General features: G+C 48.3%; 1 protein-coding gene across 2 annotated transcripts in view; it reads left to right on the top strand.

Moving 5' to 3' along the window:
• Positions 1-4,940: 4,940 nt before the first annotated feature.
• TP63 (tumor protein p63) overlaps positions 4,941-19,342 on the top strand; it is a 107,033-nt gene continuing 92,631 nt past the window's right edge. The window contains exon 1 of one of the 2 annotated variants that reach the window (XM_087872384.1): positions 4,941-5,166. In XM_087872384.1, the coding sequence (XP_087728510.1) occupies positions 5,125-5,166 (42 nt within the window). In that variant the 5' untranslated portion in view covers positions 4,941-5,124. The remainder of the gene's footprint in view (positions 5,167-19,342) is intronic. The other variant, XM_087872383.1, reaches the window with a different exon arrangement.

Raw genomic sequence — 19,342 nt, 5'->3', positions numbered from 1 at the left:
ATGGATGGATAGATAGATAGATGAAGGATAGAAGATAGATAGATAGATAGATAGATGATAGATAGATAGATAGATAGATAGATAGATAGATAGATAGATGTTAGACAGGATAGAGTAGAGTAGAGTAGAGTTGGAAGGGACTTTGGAGGTCTTCTACTCAAGCAGGAGGCTTTATACCATTTCAGACAAATGGTTGTCCAATCTCTTCTTAAAAATCTCCAGTGACGAAGCACCCACAATTTCTGGTGGCAGGCAGTTCCACTGGTTAATGGTCCTCCCTGTTAGGAAGTTTCTCCTTAATTCCAGGTTGCTTCTCTCCTTGTTGAGTTTCCATCCACTATTCCTTACCTGGCCTTCAGGTGGTTAAACTGACCCTCCCCCTTCTTTGTGGCAGCCCCTCAAATACTGAAATCCTGCTCTCATGCCCCCCCCCCCAAGTCCTTCTTTTCCTCTAGACTGGCCAGACCCAAATCCTGCATCCGTTTTTCCTATGTTTTAGTCTCCGGGCCTTTAATCCTCTTAGTTTCTTTTCTCTGCACTTTTTCCAAACTCTCCAACATCTTTTTTTGTATCGTGGTGACCAAAACTGGATGCAGCATTTCAGGTGTGGATTTGATAGAGGATGGATGGATGGATGAATGGATGGATGGATGGATGGATGGATGGATGGATGGATAGATAGATAGATAGATAGGGATGGATGGATGGATGGATGGATAGATAGATAGATAGATAGATAGATAGATAGATAGATAGGGATGGATGGATGGATGGATGGATGGATAGATAGATAGATAGATAGATAGATAGATAGATAGATAGATAGATATGGATGGATGGATGGATGGATGGATGGATGGATGGATGGATAGATAGATAGATAGATAGATAGATAGATAGATAGATAGATAGATAGATATGGATGGATAGATATGGATGGATGGATGGATGGATGGATGGATGGATGGATAGACAGGCCATCTATTGGATGGAGAGGCTTCTAGATTAGAGGGGGGGGCAGGGGGCAGCCTCACCCCTCCTGTCTCCACCAAATGGGAGCTCATGATTAAGCAAACTCATCCAAGCTGCCTTTTAGGGACAGCCCCCCCTCCCTCGTGTGCTCTCCCTCCCCTTTGCTCCAGAACCCTCAATCCAAGAATTTGGAGACCCCCCCCCCCACAACCCCCTCTCCCACCCTTTCTTACTTAGGATCCACCAGCCAGTCGTGTTGGAAAGCAATCTTGCATCCACGGATGGCTGGATCCAGACTCCCTTGGAGGGTCTCCCCATCTTTTCTTCTTGGGGACCTCAAAGCAGGCGGGGGGGGGGGGTTTCCATCCTCTCAATTCCCTTGGCTGGCTTGACCTGGGCATTCCCCTGCTGATGGAGAAAGTGCCAGGGAAGGAGCCATGGGTATTCCCACTCACCCCACACCCGGGGGTGGGAAGCTGATGTGACTAAGGGACCCATCCGGAAGGCAGCTGAGTTGGAGAAAGTCAAGAGGAGACGCAGGAATTCCTACCTCCTTGCTCACTGCCTACACAACGTTGCCAGTTCTTACTAATGCCCGTAGGGAGGGGTGCCTTAAACCGGTGAACACAAGGCACTCCTGTCTGAGACAGGCAGTCCTCTGGCTTATAGCTCTTTGTTTAGTGACCGTTCGAAGTTACGACGGCCTGGGTGGGAAAAAAAAGATTTATCGCCGTTTTTCACTCTACCTTTGTAGCATCCCCCATGCTATGGAGCAACGGAGCCCCACATTTCTGTTGTTACAGCGAGACATTCGTTAAGTGAGTTTTGCTCCATCAGACTTCTTCCCACCGTTGTTAAGTGAACCCCTGCAGTTGTGAAGTTAGGAACCCGGTCGTTAAGCGAATCTGGCTTTCCCCCTGGACTTTGCTGGTCAGGGGGTTGCAAGAAGAGGGAATCACACAATTAAAATTTGGACACTCGACTCACATTTTTTTAAAAATTTGATTTATATGCTGCCCTTCTCCGGAGACTCAGGGCGGCTTACAATGCGCTAAGCAATAGCCTTCATTCTTTTGTATATTTATACAAAGTCAGCTTATTGCCCCCACAAACTGGGTCCTCATTTCACCTACCTTAGAAAGGATGGAAGGCTGAGTCAACCTTGAGCCTGGTGAGATTCGAACTTGCAGTAATTGCAGGCAGCAGATGTAAATGGATGTTAATTAGTCTGCTGAGCCACCAGAGCTCCTTTACGATGGTCGCAGCGTACCCGGGTTCGCATGATTTTCCCTTCTTGCCACCCCCTGAGCAGCAAAGTCCACGCGGAAAGCCAGATTCGCTTAACGACCATGTTCCTGACTTCACGACTGCAGGGATTCACTTAACGACGCTGTGGGAAGAAAGGTTGTAAAATGGAGCTAAATTCACTTTAACCAGTGTTTTGCTATAAGGACAGAAATCTGGGGTTCCGTTGAGGTCGCAAGTCAAGAATAAATGTGCCAAAAGCTAGAAATACGATACATGAATTAAGTGCCTGTTCACAAAATCAAAAGTTAATGGACTTAAAATAAAGTGCTCGTATACAGCACTTGGAAGGAAATAGAAAATATATGTGGTTGTGCGCCACACTAAAAATGTAATCAATTAATCGATCAATGCATTTCCAAAATAAAGAAATTCTCTTGTCTAAAATTGGAAATCGAATAAAGAAATAAGGAAACGCACTTCCCATCCGGACCTTCAATGCCTCGGCCGGAAACGATCCCCAGGCCTGCTTCAAGCTGGACGACAGTGACCAGGCCAAATACCGCCTCCCCCCCCCATCAAATTCCCTTTACTCCCCCTTTCTGATTTTTAGTGGACCTCTGCCTTGGGGGTGTGTGTGGGGGGGGATCCGTTTGTTTGCAAAGCGGCAAGCCTCATCCAGACTTTTACAAGTTTATAAAAACATAAAATAATAATAAGTTTATAAAAAGATTTTTTTAAGTTTTATTTTTTAAGCCAGTCGCCTATAGAAGTTGTGGGTGCTCCTTCGAGAAGAGATTGAACTATTTGTCTGAATTGGTATAGGGTCTCTTAGAGCAGGGGGTTGGACTAGAAGGCCTCCAGAGTCCCTTCCAACTCTGTTCTTCCTTCCTTCCTTCCTTCCTTCCTTCCTTCCTTCCTTCCTTCCTTCCTTCCTTCCTTCCTTCCTTCCTCCCTCCCTCCTTCCATTCTTCTCATTCCCATTTCCATTTCCTTCCTTCCTTCCTTCCTCCCTCCCTCCCTCCCTCCCTCCCTCCCTCCTTCCATTTTTCTCATTCCCATTTCCTTCCTTCCTTCCTTCCTTCCTTCCTTCCTTCCTTCCATTCTTCTCATTCCCATTTCCTCCCTCCCTCCTTCCATTTTTCTCATTCCCATTTCCTTCCTTCCTTCCTCCCTCCCTCCCTCCCTCCCTCCCTCCATTCTCTCATTCCCATTTCCTTCCTTCCTTCCTCCCTCCCTCCCTCCCTCCCTCCCTCCATTCTCTCATTCCCATTTCCTTCCTTCCTTCCTTCCTTCCCCCTTCCTCTTTCCCTCCTTCCCTCCTTCCATTCTTCTCATTCCCATTTCCTTCCTTCCTTCCTCCTTCCTTCCTTCCTTCCTTCCTTCCATTCTTCTCATTCCCATTTCCTTCCTTCCTCCCTCCCTCCCTCCCTCCCTCCCTCCATTCTCTCATTCCCATTTCCTTCCTTCCTTCCTTCCTTCCTTCCTTCCATTCTTCTCATTCCCATTTCCTCCCTCCCTCCTTCCATTTTTCTCATTCCCATTTCCTTCCTTCCTCCCTCCCTCCCTCCCTCCCTCCCTCCCTCCATTCTCTCATTCCCATTTCCTTCCTTCCTTCCTTCCTTCCTTCCTTCCATTTTTCTCATTCCCATTTCCTTCCCTCCTTCCATTCTTCTCATTCCCATTTCCTCCCTCCCTCCTTCCATTCTCTCATTCCCATTTCTTTCTTTCCTTCCTTCCTTCCTTCCTTCCTTCCTTCCTTCCTTCCTTCTTTCCTTCCTTCCTTCCTTCCTTCCCTCCCTCCCTCCCTCCCTCCCTCCTTCCATTCTCTCATTCCCATTTCCTTCCTTCCTCCTTCCTTCCTTCCTTCCTTCCTTCCTTCCTTCCTTCCTTCCTTCCTTCCTTCCTTCCTTCCTTCCTTCCTTCCCTCCCTCCCTCCCTCCCAGAAGGTTTTTAAGAAGAGGCCAGCCATATGTCTGAAATGGTACAGGGCTTCCTGCTTCAGCAGGGGGTTGGAGAATTAGAAGACCTCTAAGGTCCCTTCTACCTCTCTTATTCTCTTAGTTGTGGGTGCTCCCAACAGTGGAGGTCTTTAAGAAGAGCCTGGACGGCCATTCATCCGAAATGGCAGCGTCTCCTGCTTGAGCAAGGGGTTGGACTAGAAGACCTCTAAAGGTCCCTTCTACCTCTGTTATTAGTTGTGGCTGCTCCATCACTGGAGGTTTTAAAAAAAATTAGACTGGCTGGGCCGCCATTCGTCTGGAACGGTGGAGGCTCTCTTCATTGAGCAGGGGGTTGTCTGGAAGACCTCTAAGGTCCCTTCCGACACTGCTAAGTTTGCTCTTGCAGGCTGCAAAGAGGCTCCTACAAGGCCTCTGCTCGGAGGGGCAGGCAAAAAAAAAAATCCCCCTTGCCTGTCCGTCCCCCACTCTCCCCTTTGCCCCATCCCTGAGCTCTGCCCTCTTCTCCAAGCGGGCCCAGCTGGTGGGCGCAGGGCACTCGGTCTGTTGCTTCGTTGTCGTGTGCCTCCCTCCTTCCCTCCTTCCGAGATGGGCGATAAGGATTCCTTAACCACTTAATGAGCTGGGAGCCAGGAGGCCTCCTCCCACCGGAGGAGTCCAGGTGCGCCGGAGTTTTGACAGGTAGAGCCAAGCGGGCCCGCCCTGCCCCCCCCTTCCTCGCCCAGAGACAGGTATATAAGGGAATCCGCAGGGAGGGCGAGAGGCACACTCCGTCTCCCAAGCGTCTAAGTGGCATCACCCATTGGGGTGTCTGGTTGGGTTTTGTTTGTTTGTTTGTTTGTTTTCCTTCCGAGGGTCTTTTGGGGGTGGGGGTGGGCTGGTGGGACGGAGATCCACCCTGGAGCCGGAAGAGAGGACAGCAGCCTTGCTTAACCTGACTGCTAACATGTTGTACCTGGAGAATAATGCTCAGACCCAATACAATGAGGTAAGGGGCACTTGTTGAACTCAGAAATGTCCTCTCTTTTTTCCCCCCCCACCACTTGGCCCTCTCTCCAAAGGAGACCCCCCAAATTTGTCTCTTCCAAAGGGGCTCCCGTCCTCGGCCTCCCCGTGAATGTGGGCTAAACGGGCTTCAAAAAAAAAAAACTCCTTTATTCTGAACTTTTACGCCCTCTTTAAAGGAGAGACCCCCCCCTCAAAGGTTCTTCTCTAAATTTCCTTTTTGCATTTTTCTGCTAACACTAAAGGAGACCTCAAACTTAATTCCTCCAAAGCTTCCTTCGTCTCTAAATTCCCTCCTTTTTTTTTTTTGCACTTTTTCACTAACTCTAAAGCAGACCCCAAATTTGATTCTTCCAAAGGTTCATCTCCTAAATTTTTTTTTTTGCATTTTTCCACTAACTTTAAAGAAGACCCCCAAACTTCATTCCTGCAAGCTTGCTTCTCCCCAACTTTCCCACGGATGGAAGCTCCAAAACTTCCCACGGATGGAAGCTTCTGTCCCGGCCTCTGCATAGATATGGACCAAATCACCTCTAAAATGTCCTTTTTTTTGCACTTTTGCACTCTCTCTAAAGAAAGACCCCCGAAATGTGATTCTTCCAAAGCTGCTTGAGACGGACTGAGTTGTTCAGTCTTTGTTCTTTTCTTGTTGTTGTGTTTGACACCCTGGCTGTGATTTGTCATCTGTCCTGATTTCTTAGCGGAATAACAGTCTGGCTGGAGAAAGGTAGAATGTTGGGTTTTTTTTTTTTAAAGAAACACCCTTAATGCAAACAGTTTCCAGAAATGAGCCACTTTTGTCTGTTTTGACTGTTCAACCATTGTAATTTTTTCCGGGCGGCGGAGAAGACGTAACGCATAGCTGCAGTGGAAGAAGCGCATCGTATGCAGTTGTGCCGCTTTGGGAAGAAAAAAAAAATGTTGAAAAACTTTGGCTCGAAACGGAGTTGAAATTGAGCGGATGGTTCTGGGTTTTGCGCAACCCGCTCCGTTTTCTGCAACCGAACCGAGAAAATTCTCTCCGACAACAATCCGTGTCTTCTCTCATTTAGCTGAAATTTGTGTGTGTGTGTGGTTTTTTTTTTGTGTGTGTGTGTGCATAGCATCACTTGAACTCCCAAAAGGCTGGTTTTGTCTGAGATGCAAAAGAGCTGGTTTTTGGAGAGGGTTAAGGCTTGGACTGATGCAAACTTTGGGGAGGGGGGAGGGCTCTTGCGTGACCCTTGTAGAAAAGGGCCCCCTCTTTGGTGCATGTTGGACCTCCTGCCCGGGAATTGAGATACCATCCCTAAAGCAGAGGATAAACCTTGATTCTTTGCCGAAATCCAAGATTGCAACTCTGGAATTGTTTGTTGCAAAGGGCTCGCCTGAATGACTGATCCTAATCCTGCAGTGTACCCCAATTGTGAAGGTGGCAAAGGGGCACCTGTGATCCTTGCTGGGGGAGGGTGTCTTGAAGGAAGAGAATCACTCAATTGTGCCCCCCCCAGGTGCTTTTTCAAAAGGCCCCTTTGGCAACCCTAACTTTTGGGGACAATTGTGACCTGGATGACTGAGAATCTCCATAGACACTCGATCTCGATCAACTGCCCCACTGGCTAAATTTTCCAAGTTCCGTGCAGACTGCACCGGTCTGGACTGTGGCATCCCAGGTTGACCCAATCCAGGATTCTGGGTTTCCAAAGTTGGTTAGCTTCTTTGTTTGCTGGTGATTTTGGCGTTCAGCGTGGCTCGTCCACAAAATGGAGGCGCCGTGGCACAGGCCGATCCCGCCCAATGGGAGCAGGTTTTGCTAGGCAGGGCTGGTGCAGCGTTCATTCTGGGGGCCCGCGGATCCTGCAGATACAGTTGGGTCTTGAGGGATCTAGTTGGCCTTGAGGGATCTGGTTAGTGTTGAAGGATCTCCTCCCTGGAGGCGAGCGGAGCCCTGATGCTTATTTCTGCTGACTCTTCGGCTGTGATTTTTGTTCACCAGTTTTTGCGCTCTGCTAAATGGGTGTCGCCCCCTCCCCTTCTCCGTGGCCTGGGTGAAAGGAATCTGAAAGTGATCTACCTGATCATCTTTCAGGACTGGAGGCAGCTTTGCTAATTCTCCCTGGGCGTCTTCAGCCGTCCGGCTTGACAGCTCGCTCATTCGCACACTTTAAAGGTTTGCAGACATCACAATTCCCTTTCTTGGAAAAGCTGGGTGCTTCCTTTGAACTCCGCGTGTGCGTTTGTGTATTTTGTCCTCTTCTCGACAACTTCCCCCATGAGAGAATTTTTTTTCTCCCCCTTAAAAAAAAAAAGACAACTACTCGCTCCGTTTCCCTCGCGCCCCCCCCTTATGTTTAATTATCCATAATTAAACAAGAAAAGCAGTTTGGCGGATTTAAGAAAATTATATGGCGGAGAGAATGGTGGAGCACGCTGCTATTTTCTCACGGGTTTGGCCCGGACGCCTCGTTCTTTGCAAGGTTTGGGGGGGAGGAACTGGAAAATCCTAATTCTGGGTCTCTGGCATCGTTCCAGCATCTCTGAAAACGGGGCCCCGGATGCCCCACCGGCAGGGCCCCCCCCAAATGTTAAATCGGATCCCGAGGCTGCTTCCCAAAGACCCCCCCCCCTCAAAGACATTTTAAAAAAATGTCCTAATTTTGCAGGATTGCAAAAAGGCACCTTGGAGGCTTTTGATTTTGGAGAAATCCAAAGTTTTTGGCAACTTTTTGGATTGAGAGGGATGGGAAAATGGATAGCCAGAATTCAAGACACGTTGCAGCAGTCTTCGGAGATTGCAATGTGGCAGAGAAAAGGGGGTGGGCCCTCTTCCCCATCCCTCCCCGAGTTTCTTTTTCGCAACCCGCTGCATCGTTGCTATGTTTCTCGCCTTCCCAGCTCTGAGCGCCTGGCGCGCACCGCCCAGCCTCTTGTGCAAAGCCTTTCCGGAACTTTCTCCACGCGGCGCATCCCAAGGGCGCCTGGCCTTTGAGACGTCCTCGTTGAAACGTCCTGAACCCCAAAGGCAGCACCCAGGAGTCGACTCGGGGCCGCGCTTGGCCTCTCTGACCCTGGTTGCAAACCGGCTGACGTCAGGATGGGTGACGCGAGCCAGACGGTGGCTCTTGTCTCGGTCCTGACTCATCCGGCGCATCGCGTCAGCTCTCCCCGATGGCGGTGGGGGAAACACGGGGCGTGGGCCGCTGAACTGGGTGACCCCCACCGAGACGTGGCGGGGGGTGGTTAGGCAAAGCAGTGGCAGCCGGGTGCTGAGTTGGCTGTTTGGCTAGGAAGCCCGGAGGTCACCTCTCCGGCGCATCGGTGCTTCTCGTGGCATCGATGCCCTGCGGTTTTGATTCTTGACTGGCCCAGAAGGATTTTTGCAAAGGGGTTCAGGGATGTCAAGGCAGGAGGGAAGGTTATTGTGCACATAACGCTCTTAAGACAATCGCACAGCTAGTCCTCGATTTACGACCATTCGTTTAGTGACAGTCCCAAGTTACAGCGGCACTGGGAAAAAAAGTGACGAGCTGGAAAAGGAACTGCAAAGCAACAGGAGGGTTTATTTTGGGGGTGCGAAAGCTCGTTATAGGACAGTAAGAGGCCTAAAAAACAAGGAGTCCTTGACTTACGACTGGTTGGTGACCGAAGTTACAAGGGCGCTGAAAAAAAGGGAACTTAAGGCCGTTTTTCCCATTTAATGACGGTTGCAGCCTCCCTGTGGTCACGTGAGCAAAATTCAGACAACTTGACAACTGGCGTGTACTTACGACGGTTGCAGCATGCCCCGTGATCATGCAGTCCCTTTTTACGACCAGCAACGTCAAAAGAGAAGCCAGATTCACTTAACAACCATGTGGCTGACTTTACAACATCAGTGATTCAGTCAACAACTTTGCAAGGAAGTCGTAAAATGGGGCAAAACTCATCTCACTCAGCAATGGAAATGTGGGGCTCAATTGCGGTCGTAAGTCGAGGACTACCTGCATTTGAGGGTTTGGGGGGAGGCACAGTGCTTGCTTTTTAAGCGGTCAGAGTTTTTGTTTTTAAATGCACCCCAGTCTGGTTGCTCCCCGTTTTCTTGGGCCCAGAGATTAAACCAACCTGCCATTCTCAGGGGTTACACGCCTGCGTATTTGATCTACAGCAAGTCCTCGATTTACGACCATAATAATTCATGTTGCTAAGTGAGAACATTTTTTTAAAGTGAGTTTTTGTCCCATTTTACGACCTTTGGCGCCGGAGTTGTTAAGGGAATCCCCGCAGTTGTTAAATTGGTAACCCGGTCGTTAAGTGACACCTGGCATCCCCGTTGGCTTTGCTCGTCAGAAGGTCGCAAAAGGGGGGGATCATGTGACCTCCTGGGATTCTGCCACTGTCATAAATACGAGTCGGTTGCCAAGTGCCCGAATTTTGATTATACGATCCATGGGAAAGGCTGCAATGATCATAAATGTGCTGTTGTCATTTCAAACGGTCACTAAATGAAAACTGTTGTAAGTCGAGGGGTGAATGGGTTCAAATTTGCAAAACAGATGCCTTCGGTTCAGCTTCTGGTGACTTCATGTCTCCTTGCAACTTTTACTTTAAGTGGCTTCCTTGCCCTGTTCTTTCCTTCCCCGTCTACAACCCTGGGGATTTCCTTGTGGCCTCCCATCCACGGACTAAGCACACAGCCCCAGGTGGGAGGGGCTGCCCCTTGGACTATGCAAAGGGAAATGGCAGCCCCTTTGCCAAATGCTGGTCTTTTATGCTTAGACCGGTTATTTCTCAACCTTGGGCACTCGGAGACGGGTGGACTTCAACTCCCAGAATTCCCCAACCAGTATCCACCCTGCTTTGCATATGTTAATGAGCAGAGCCCTCAAAAATCCTGCCTTCGTTTTCTTTGGATTAGAGCTGAGATTCTCAATCTAGGTAGTTTAGAAGATAGGTGGACTTCAACTCCCAGAATTCCCCTGCCAGCCAACAGGGCAGAAAATGGGCAGAGTTGATGCCAGGTTCCCATCTTGCTGAGCTGTTGGCAGCCACGCTGATGCCCGGTGGGTATTCCAGCTTTTGCACCCAGCTCCTGCCAGAGGGAAGGTTGCGCCATGCTCTGCCCACGGTTGAGGTTGCACAATCCGAGCTTTGGCGCTGAGAACTTGGAAGAACCGCGCCTAGGGAAACGTAGCAGCTGGTTGGAAAACCCTGGGAACATTGCAGAATTACAGGTGGTCCTCGACCTACGACCACAATGGGAGGCCAATGTTTCCATCGTTAAGTGGGGTTTGCCCCCATTTTACGACCTTTCGTGCCACCGTTGCTAAGTGAATCGCTGCAGTCGTTAAGCCAGTCACACGGTTGTTAAGTGAATCCATCTTCCCCCATTGACTTTGCTTGGCAGAAGGTTGCAAAAGGGGATCATGTGACCCTCCCCCAGGACACTCAGACCGTCATAAGTCTGAGTCAGTTTTGCTTTCGTGACCATGGGGATGCTGCAGCGGTCGTAAGTGTGAAAAAACGGCCATAAGTCCCTTTTTTAGTGCCGTTGTAACTGAATCGTCGCTAAACAGTTGTATCTTTTAGGCCTCCTTCGTTGAGGTCCCATAATGAGCTTTTGCGCCCCCAAAATAAACCCGACTGTTGCTTTTAAAGTTCCTTTTCCAGTCCAGCTGGACTCCACACCCCATCTTCCACAGCAGACATCACTGGTTGGGCATGCTAGCCGGGAAGGATGGGATAGCCAGTCTTAAAAAGTTTTCGGGAAGATGTTTTTGGCTTGCTTATAAGATGAGATAAGCTTTATTGCCACTTTTTTTTTTCTGTGAACACACCTTTAAAAAAAATGAAAATTTAGGGCTCTGGCACAGGAATTAATTCTGCAGGGAAAGGGGGCAGGGGAGGCAGGCCCTGGGGGCACCAGGAGACCCTGGCTGGCTGTTTCCGCTGGTTGGTGTGTGTGTGTGTGTGGTTGTGTGTGTGTGTGGGGGGGTTAGTGTTATCTGTTCCTTGGTTGTGAGACATGGATTTGCTCACAGGAAATTGAACAGACAGAGGGACTTCCCTCTTGGAAGGTCCCCCTTAGTGCTAAGTCTCTTTCTGGGTATATGATTGATTGATTGATTGATTAGTTGGTTGGTTGGTTGGTTGGTGGGTTGGGTTGGGTTGGGTTGGGTTGGTTGGTTGAGTTCCAAGTCATGGTTGATAGATTTTCTCCGGATGATCTGTCCCCAACCAGGTCCTTCAGGTCTCCTAAGATGCATCCATCACCACCATAACAGTCCATCTCCTTTCTGCTGGTTGTCCTTCTCTTTCCTTCCACCTTTCCCAGCATGATGGACTTCTCAAAGGAGCTGTTCTTTGGATTGACTGACTGACTGACTGACTGATTACTGTTAATGCACCATGTGCATCAAGTCAGGGTCAACGTTTAGTAACTGTATGGATAGGCCTTCTCTGTGGTGGATCTGTCCCTAAACAGGTCCTTCAGGTCTTCCAACAGTGTTCCCATCACCACCATCACTGAGTTGATCTTCATGGATGGTGGCTCCCATCATGGTGGACTTCTCAAAGGAGCTGGTCTTTGCATTGATTGATGGTTTGATGCCATCAGATCAGTGTTGATTCTTAGCAGCCAAAAGGATCGAGGTTCTCCATGGCTGATCTATCTCCAAACTAGTCCTTCAGGTCTTCCAACGATGCCAGTGACTGAATCCATCGTCTTTGCTTCTGGTTGTCTTCTTCTTCTCTTTCTTTCCATCTTTCCCAGCATGATGGACTTCTCAAAGGAGCTGGTTTTTGCATTGATTGACGAATCGATTAAATACTGCCAGATCAGCGTTGACTCTGAAAGATCACATAGGTTGACCTTCTGCAGATGATCTGTCCCCAAATTAACAGAACAACAAAGACCTTGGAGGTCTTTTAACCCAACCATCTGCTCCTGAAATTGGTCCTTCAGGCTTTCCAACGGCGGTCCCACCACTGCTGTAAGTGAGTCCACTTTGTTTGTTGGTGGTTGTCCTCTTCTTCTTTTTCCTTCCACCTTTCCCAGCATGATGGGCTTCTGAAAAGAGTTGGGTCTTGCATTGATTAACTGATTGATCAATTGATTAGATGACATCAGCGTCGCTTGTCAGCAACCACACGGATAGATTTTCTCCAGGATGATCTGGCCCTCAAACTGGTCCTTCATGATCTTCAATGGGGCACTTGTTGGCGCTATAATTGAGTCCCTCCACCTTCCTGAAGGTCATCCTCCTCTTCTTTCTCCTTCCTCCTTTCCCAGTATCAAGAGTCTTCTCCAGGAAGATCTTCTATAAGGTGTTCAAGGTTGGAGTATTTGAGCCTGGTCATTTTGTCCTGAGTGAGAAGTCTTGGTTGGTTGTTTTGATGACCCATTGGTTGTTTTCTTGGTTGTCCAATGGTCTTCTCAAGAGTCTTCTCAACACCAAAGTTCAAAGATCTCAATGCTCTTCTGTTTCTTCAAAGTCCAAAGTTTGGTTTCCATAGATCCTCACAGGGAATTGCACATCCTGCACAATTTCGATCTTTATAGGCAAAAACCCGTCAGAACATCTGGAGAACTTCTCCAAGCCTTTCGTGGCTGCTCTACCAAGTCTTAGTTTGTTGAGTTCTTGTTCTCTCTTGGTTCTTTTCCTTCTGGATGGTTGATCCTACAAGGCCAACACGGATTGCCACCATTTTGGAACCACCCCAAAACATTCTGCTGTAGTCCTAGGATAAAGCATTGTGAAGACATGGGTCGGGCCTGGCGTCCACAAATTTGAATCGGAAGCTGCGTTAGATGCCTCCAAGCTTGCTCTGTTCTCATCCTGAGCAGCATTCCACAACCTGTGGGCTTCCAGATGTGTCTTTTCCAAGGCAAGGCCCATAATTCTTAACCAGAAGTTGGTGGGAAGGTGGATTCAAGAGGTCTGAAGGACAGCAGGAGGGAGAAGCTTCCAAGATCACTAAATATGGTCCTGGAGGAATAGGAATTTGACCCGTTTCTCCGTTCTGTGTTACTCAACCCAGAAGAATTGCAAAAGAATGACGCATCAAAGTTTTCCTTTGGGAAATGCAAATATATATATATTCTGGGAGTTGAAGTCCACCAGTCTTCAAGTGGCCAAGGTTGGAGACCCCTGCCCAAGAGAACATCTCCTAAATGACCCCTACATCCCACTCAGCACCCTTAACGAAGGATGCAAAGACTTCATGTGGCTCACAGGAGGAGGTTCCCCCTGCAAGCCAGATGTAAGCAACAACCAAATCCACCTCTTCAGGTTTCTAGTCCTCATGAAACCAGGGAATGGAGAATCCCAGCCCACCTTGTTCAATAGATGCCTGCTGCTCTCGCACCACTCACACCCTTACTTCAAGCCTACTTGGTATTTGCCTTCCCCTTCCCCTTTTCAGATATATGTCTCACCTTTGTTGCACGCCATAGAGAAGGCCGTGGGCGCATTGGGGCAGGCGGGAAAGCAAACTGGTGAGGCCACAGAGCTAAGCTGCAGTGCATGCGCCTAGTCCCTCTTGAGGAAGGCTTAGGGAGACGTTGGAGTCGTTCCCGAATAGTCCTCTGCTGGAAATGGGACTGGAGGGCGAGCGATAAACACCCAGGGGTAGTCTTCGACTTACAACCGTTTGTTGAGCGACCCTTTGAAGTTCTAGCGGCACTGAAAAAAGTGACGTATGACTGGTTCTCGCACTTAGGACCGTTGTGGAATCCTCGCAGTCATGTGATCAAGAATTGGGTATTTGCCTGCCTTCCTTCCTTCCTTCTTTTCCTTCTTCCTTCTTTCCCTTCTTCCTTCCTTCCTTCCTTCTTTCCTTTTTTCCCTTCTTCCTTCCTTCCTTCCTTCTTTCCTTCCTTCCTTCTCATTCCCATCTTCCTTCCTTCCTTCCTTCCTTCCTTGTTTCCCTTCTTCCTTCCTTCCCTTCTTCCTTCCTTCCTTCCTTTTTTCCCTTCTTCCTTCCTTCCTTCTTTCCCGTCTTCCTTCCTTCCCTTCTTCCTTCCTTCCTTCCTTCCTTCCTTCCTTCCTTCCTTCCTTTTTTCCCTTCTTCCTTCCTTCCCTTCCTTCCTTCTCATTCCCATCTTCCTTCCTTCCTTCCTTCCTTCCTTCCTTCCTTTTACTTCCTCCCTCCCTTCCTTCTTTCCTCTCCCTTCCTTCTTTCATTCGTTTCTTTTCTCTCTCCTCCCTTCCTATCCCTCCTTCTCTTCTCCTCTCCTCTTTTCTCCTCTCCTCTCCTCTCCCCTCCCCTTCATATTTTTGCAAAAAAAAAAAAACACCCAAGAAAACACTCTTGTCTGGCCTTCCCCCTGCGAGGTTTATCTCCCTTTCTGGAGAACGTCTCCTAGAGAAACAAGGTGACATCTTCCGCTTGGTGGATTGGCACAAAAGATTGCTTTGCTTTTTCTTTAAAAAAAAAACAAAAACCATCCAGGAAAATCATCTTTTACGCATTCCAAGCACTTAGTGTTGCATTCAAATTCGGGGCACTTCGGACGTCTTCTGGGCTGTTAATTGCAGCTTGTCTTCCGAGGTACCTTCGGCTAGCAGAAAATAGGGTGGATTGGGCCCCCTGGGCAGCCCTGACCTCTGGGCCAGTCTCTGAACTCAGCCTTCACCTTCCCCAAATCCCTGTCCTTTGGGGCAGACTCTAGAAATAATCCTATTTTTTCCACCTTTTCATTCCTGCCCGCGTAAACACCTGAATAAGCCCATTTGTGGCTGGCTTGTTTAAAAAAAACCAGCCTTGTTTTGCTCGGAATGAGGTTATTTTCCTTCTTACTTCAATCCAGGGATGGGTTTGGGCCTCCGCTCGAATGTTATTTTCATTTGGAAACAACAACAACAACAATCCAGGTTGCTAGTCCTCAAGGGGTTGGCTTATGCAGGACTGAAAGAGCCTGCAAGAAATCCACCGATAAAACCAGCACGGATAGCAAAAACCAAAACCGTCGTAAGTACATGCCAGTTGCCAACTAGCCTCTGAATTTGGATCACGTGACCCCCGGGGATGCTGCGACGGTCGTTAAGTGTGAAAAATGGTCATGGGTCGCTTTTTTCCCCAGTGCCTTTGTAACTTTGAACGGTCACTAAATGAATTGTTGTAAGTCGAGGACCGGCTGTACTGATCCACTTCTTGCATTGGACTTAAAACTTAAAAACTGCTTTACAGGATTATGAAAAAACTTAAAAACTAAAATTTTTAAGTTTTTCTTAAAATTTAAGAATTTCTTAAATTGTATGGGATGAGGCTAAAAAGCTCTTTCTCCCCTTAAACTTTGGCTTTGCGCCCCAGATGAAAAGGAAAGGAAAATAAATAAACTCACACATAACAAAATATATTTTGGGATCTCCTCGTCCCTGTGGCTTTTGCACAGATTCACCCTCGTGAGCGGCTTCTGGTTTTTGGTCGGTGACAAAAAAAGGGGGCAAGTGTGGAGAATTTTCTCCAGGGTTTACTACGCATTAACTCAGTTGTCACTTGCAAATTATGGGCCTTTTCAACCGGGGAATGGAATAGAATAGAATAGAATAGGAATAAAGCAAAGGAATAGAATAGAATAGGGAGAGAAGAGAAGAGGAGAAGAGAAGAGAAAATAGGAGAGGAGAGGAGAAAATAGAATAGAACAGAACAGAACAGAACAGAACAGAGTAGGGAGAAGGGAGGGGAGAGGAGAGGAGAGGAGAGGAGAGGAGAGGAGAGGAGAAGAGAAGAGAAGAGAAGAGAAGAGAAGAGAAGAGAAGAGAAGAGAAGAGAAGATAGGGAGAGGAGAAGAGAAGAGAAATAGAATAGAATAGAATAGAATAGAATAGAATAGAATAGAATAGAATAGAATTTGTTATTGGCCAAGTGTGATGGACACACAAGGAATTTGTCTTGGTGCATAGGCTCTCAAGGGCGCATTTGTGTGTGTTTATGCATTGGTGTGCACTCTCCACACGCAACAACAACAGGACCCCCGGGTGAAAATCCTGACGGACACCCATTTGCTCTTAATGGCCCGTGACAATTTTTTTTAAAAAAAAATTAGCTTGGCTTATTTCCCAGCCACTCTCTCCTAATGTTCAGGATGGGGATGTAGAAATCCCTTGTCAATCATGATGAAAGAATTGGGGAGGGGGCTCCAAAGAGGGAGGGAGGGATGACACACGCCCTCGGAAGCCGTTTCGCCTGGTGTGATGATGTTGACACCATCATTGTGTCTAGCAGAGATCCGGAGGGTTTCCCATGTTTGGAGGAAGGCAGGTTTTTAGAGCCTCCCAAGTTATTTTTATTTTATTATTTTATTTTATTTTATTTTTATTTTATTTTATATTATTTTATTGTTCTACTCTATTCTATTATTTCTTTGTCTTTTCCTTTCCTCTTTTCTTTTGTCTTTCCTTTCCTTCTCTTCTTTTCCCTTCCTTTCCCTTCCCTTCTCTCTCCCCTCTCTGCTCCTTCCTTCCTTCCAGTCTCTGCTATTCCCCTCTGCTCCCTTTCCCTCTGTGCTTCTCCCCTCCCTTCTCTGTTCCCCACTCTCTCTTCTCCTCCCCTCCCCTCCCTTCCCCTCCCCTGTCTGCTCATCCCCTCTCCTCCCCTCCCCTCCTCTCTTCTCCCCTCCTCTTCCCCTCTCCTCCTTTCCCCTCTTCTCCCCTCTCCTCTCTGCTTTTCCCTTCCCCTCCCCTCCTCTTCCCCTCCCCTCCTTTCCCCTCTCCTCCCCTCCTCTTCCCTCCCCTCTTCTCCCCTCCCCTCTCTGTTCCCCTCCCCTCCTTTCTTCTCCCCTCCCCATCTCTCTTCTCCCCTCCTCTTCCCCTCTCCTCCTTTCCCCTCTTCTCCCCTCCCCTCTCTGCTTTTCCCCTCCCCTCCTTTCCCCTCCCCTCCCCTCCTCTCTTCGCCCCTCCTCTTCCCCTCTCCTCCTTTCCCCTCTTCTCCCCTCCCCTCTCTGTTCCCCTCCCCTCTGCTTTTCCCCTCCCCTCCTTTCTCCTCCCCTCCTCTCTTCTCCCCTCCTCTTCCCCTCTCCTCCCCTCCTCTCTTCTCCCCTCCCCTCTCCTCCTTTCCCCTCTTCTCCCCTCTCTGTTCCCCTCCCCTCTCTGCTCCTCTCACCCCCTCCCCTCCGTATATCTGCCCAACTCATAAATAGGCTTACAGTTCTTGAACTCCTGGATTTGCAAACTCTTCATGTTTTTATATCTGCCTTCCCCCCCCCCCCCCCGGGGATGGGGTGGGGGTCCGGTAAGCCACCCAGCATCGTGTGGGAGAGTCCCGAGGGGTGGCATATAAATTTAGTAGGTAAATAGAAACCCACCGGTGCCCACTTTGATGGGCTGGCCTGGGAGGCTCCTTCTGCGCTGGTCTTTTGGGGAAAGAGGGGCTGCTTCCCGGAGGAATAAAATAAGAGGATGAGCCAGCAAATCCGCCTCCCCCTCCCCACAGTCTCGTAAAAAGCAGTTTAGTCATCACCTTGGAACTGAGTTAAAGGAAAAAATGATTCTGGGTCATTTTTATGAGATATTTTTTATTCGCCTGACCTGTTTTTATGAACTCAGCCTTGCTCAACGCGCTGAAAATTGTACGCCTAATTTTTTTGGGGGGTGGGTGCTGTCTTAACCGTGCCTACAGGTAGTCCTCGATGCACGACCGCCATTGAGCCCAAAATTTCCTAAATGAGGCTGTTTTTAAGAGAGTTTGCCCCATTTTACGACCTTTCTGGCCACCGTTGTTAAGTGAATCACTGCAGTTATTAAGCGAGTCGCACGGTTGTTCAGCGGATTTGGCTTCCCCGTCGACTATGCTGGTCATAAGGTCTCAAAAGGGGATCAGGTGACTCCGGGACACTGCAACGGTCATAAGTTTGAGTCAGTTGCCAAGCCTCTGAATTTTTGATCCTGTGACCGTGGGGATGCGGAAGTGGTCGTAAGTATGAAAAACGGTCATAAGCCCCTTTTTACAGTGCCGTTGTAACTTCGGTCACTAAATGAACTGTTGTAAGTCGAGGACTGCCTGTACATTCTCCCAGCATTTGTGCGATGTTGTGTGTTTGTTGAGTTCGTCAACGGCAGTGCGAGACTCACTATAGATTAGCTGCGCAAATCTTATCCAGGTAAAAATTAATTTTTCCACTCGTTTTTATTTGGCTACGGCTATAAGTCCTCGACTTATAACCATTCGTTTAATGGCCATTCGAAGTTAAAACGGCACAGGGAAAAAGCGACTTATGACCGGTTTTTCACAGTTACGACCGTTGCAACATCCTCATGGTCAGGTGATCAAAATTCAGAGGCTGACTCGTATTTATGACGGTCGCAGTCTCCCGGGGGTCACGTGGTCCCCTTTTCTGACCTTCTGAGAAAGCAAAGCCAGGGTTTGTCAGAGTATGAATATTCATAGACTGGAATAGATCAGCCAATGGGGACTGAATGGAGACGTGGTAACAAGGTCAGCCAATGAATAGGCATAGCAACTAAGTCAGCCAATGGGAGCTGATTGGTGAATTGAAAGTGAAACTGGGAAGAGCCTGGGCGTGGCTCTGGGTTAAGCTCTGAAGCTGCAAACTTGTCTGTCTGCTGTACTTTGCTTGTGTTTTGCTTGTAACTGCTGCCATGGAAGGTACCTGCTATTGGTGTTGTACGTTTGTTTATCTTCATCTGTTATTATGTATATAAAGAAGTTAATGAATCCTGCTGAATCGGTTTACCCATACGTGCTTTCTGGATTTAATTTCTGCAACAAACTCTGACAGGGTTAGGGGTGCAGTGATTCACTTAACAACGGTGGCAAGAAAGGTCGTAAAATGGGACAAAGCTCACTTAGCAGTGCAAATTTTGGGCTCAATTTTGGTCATAAGTCGAGGAATACCTATCCTTGAGGAATAATTGGTCTCCTTGATCTATTCTTGTGATCTGAATTCTTCAGACCATTGGAGAACAACGTTTCAGTTGTTAAGTGGGGTTTGCCCCATTTTATGACCTTTCTTGCCACCGTTGCTAAGTGAATCACTGCAGTTGTTAAGTCAGTCACATGGTTGTTAAGTGAATCTGGCTTCCCCATTAACTTTGCTTGTCAGAAGGTCGCAAAAGGGGATCACGTGACACCTGGGACCGTCGTAAGTGCGAGTCAGTTGCCAAGTGTCTGAACTTTGCTCTCGGGAACACGGGGATGCTGCAACGGTCGTACTGTACCTGCGAAAAACGGCCCTAAGTCCC

Source organism: Pantherophis guttatus, chromosome 6 (genome assembly GCF_059756535.1).
Source record: "Pantherophis guttatus breed Tessera chromosome 6, ASM5975653v1, whole genome shotgun sequence".
Taxonomy (NCBI): Eukaryota; Metazoa; Chordata; class Lepidosauria; order Squamata; family Colubridae; genus Pantherophis; species Pantherophis guttatus.
This window is presented reverse-complemented; position numbering and strand designations above follow the sequence as displayed.